Genomic DNA, 1,933 nt, shown 5'->3' with positions numbered 1-1,933 from the left:
TCTGCCTAGGTGCACCACCGAGTAGTATTGCGAGCCGCTACAACAGCTGCTGGACCGCCGCCATCACGCATCATCTAAGGTACATCCAATGCCAAAGACATCTTCAGGTGTCCGGGCGTTAGCACTACACAAGTAATTCAATACAGGGCAATGTTTGCTGCCATATAACACGAATGGTTCTCTACCAGGGTGCTCAACTAGAGCAACCTCCGCCTGCTCAACAGTCTGCCCATCTCATCCATTTCATGATCCGCCGCCGCATTATAATACAACCAGAGCTAGGAAAGAAAAAGAGAACAAGAAAACCCTCAGCATACGTTTCCGTCACAATGCTGCACCATCTCCCAAACTCCACGTCATTCGACACAAATGTCTCCCCTGGTGATATAACCACACATTTCAGTAGCTGTTTGATTCACATATGAACTCGTAGATCTGCTTCAGCCACGCTAAACAGACTTGCGAGGCCGGCCTCTTCCTCTAGGCTTGGGCGCCTCTTCCTCGGCGCCCTCCACGGCATCAGAGGCAGCGTTCTTAGCGGGAGCCGCCTTGCGTCCTCTCTTAGCAACAGGCTTGGTCGTTTCTTCGTCTTTCTCTTCAGCCTGTGCCGCGGCAGCGGTTCGCTTTCGGCCCTTGGTAGCGGAGACTGGAGTGGCCTTGGCAGCGCCCTCCTCCTCGTCCGTGGTCGCCGCCGTGGCTCTAGAGGAAGACTGCCTCCGTCCGCTCGCCGCCCGGGCAGGAATGGCCACCTTCTTCTCCTCCGTTGTCTCGTCGTCTTCCTCCTCCTTGACTTGCTCCCCTTCCACCGTGTCCTCTTCAGGCTCAGTCTTGGCAGTCTTCGCCTTCGAGCCCCTCTTAGCAGCTTTCTTGGCCGGAGCCGGTTTCTCGGCTTCCTCACTCTCCATCTCTTCGTCCTGCTGAGCGCTCGATCTGCTAGGCCGTCCCCTCTTGACCGGGGCGGACCCCTTAACGTCGTCCTCGGTTGCACCCTTGGCACGAGCCTTGGCCTTTGCCTTGGGCTGTTCCTCCTCTGCCTTGATATCCTTGGACTTCCTAGCCTTCTTCAGCTTAGGCTCATCTGCAACATCATCGGCAGCCTTCTTGCGGCCACGCTTGGTGTTCTTCTGAGATGCAGTTGCTTGGTCTTCGCCCGCCTCCTGTTGAAGCTGATCAGTAAAGTACCACCCCCATCGTGAGGATTCTACTTACCTTGGCAGCAGCCTTTTCCTTGGCCTCCTTCTGTTTGGCGGTAAGGTGGATTCCCTTTTCACCCGGCTTGTTCTTCTCCGGATCCTGCAGTTTGTCAGACCATGAACGGCAACGCCCAAGTTGCAAAGGCAACAAAAGACTCACCCCATTGAAGTCCTCAGGGTCAATGTGGCCTTGCCTGACGCAGCGCTTAACCTTCTCCTTGAGCTCTTCGTCTCTGCACGGCAGGTCAGCGTATTGGAGCAGTGTGATACGGCGCAAATGCCTTGGCTTACTGCAGCTCATCAAAGCCGTCAATTGCATCAAAGTCATAGTTGTCAGGATCGTTCCCACACGCTTCCTGAAGGTTGACAAGCTGGGATCCGGAAACACATCCCCTATATGGTTGTTTCCACGTCAGAGCGTCCATCAAAAAGCGAATGACTTCGTACCCCGCGTCAGGAGAGACGATAACGTACCAGTGCTTCCAGCGCCAAGAACCGTGCTCGTTGATGATAGTCCAAGAGCCAAACCTGAGGTCGCCCTTTTGGATCTTGAGCCCTTCCTTTTTGCACACGGCGTCTGTACAGCCGGCGCGTTTATTGGGCGAGACCTCTACAAGGTCAGACAACAACTTAGCTTCATTCTGATATACGCGACAAGTGTACTGGTTTCGGAGAGCAGGGACACAAGGGAGTTGAGGCAATGCGCATCCCCTAGGGAATCGATGGACTTACCAATGCGA

General features: G+C 54.7%; 1 protein-coding gene across 1 annotated transcript; it reads right to left on the bottom strand.

Moving 5' to 3' along the window:
- Positions 1–1,341: 1,341 nt before the first annotated feature.
- Positions 1,342–1,804, bottom strand: BBK36DRAFT_1104523 (zf-PARP-domain-containing protein; the record flags this gene model as incomplete). Its single annotated transcript, XM_024889186.1, has 3 exons — positions 1,342–1,426; positions 1,485–1,586; positions 1,668–1,804. Coding segments are annotated over 3 exons (324 nt in total), but the record flags the coding sequence as incomplete, so codon positions are not given.
- Between the last annotated feature and the right edge of the window lie 129 nt (positions 1,805–1,933).

This window comes from Trichoderma citrinoviride (assembly GCF_003025115.1).
Source record: "Trichoderma citrinoviride strain TUCIM 6016 unplaced genomic scaffold BBK36scaffold_209, whole genome shotgun sequence".
In the NCBI taxonomy this organism is placed as follows: domain Eukaryota; kingdom Fungi; phylum Ascomycota; class Sordariomycetes; order Hypocreales; family Hypocreaceae; genus Trichoderma; species Trichoderma citrinoviride.
Note: the sequence above shows the minus strand (reverse complement) of the source record. Positions and strands in the feature narration are given on the sequence as shown.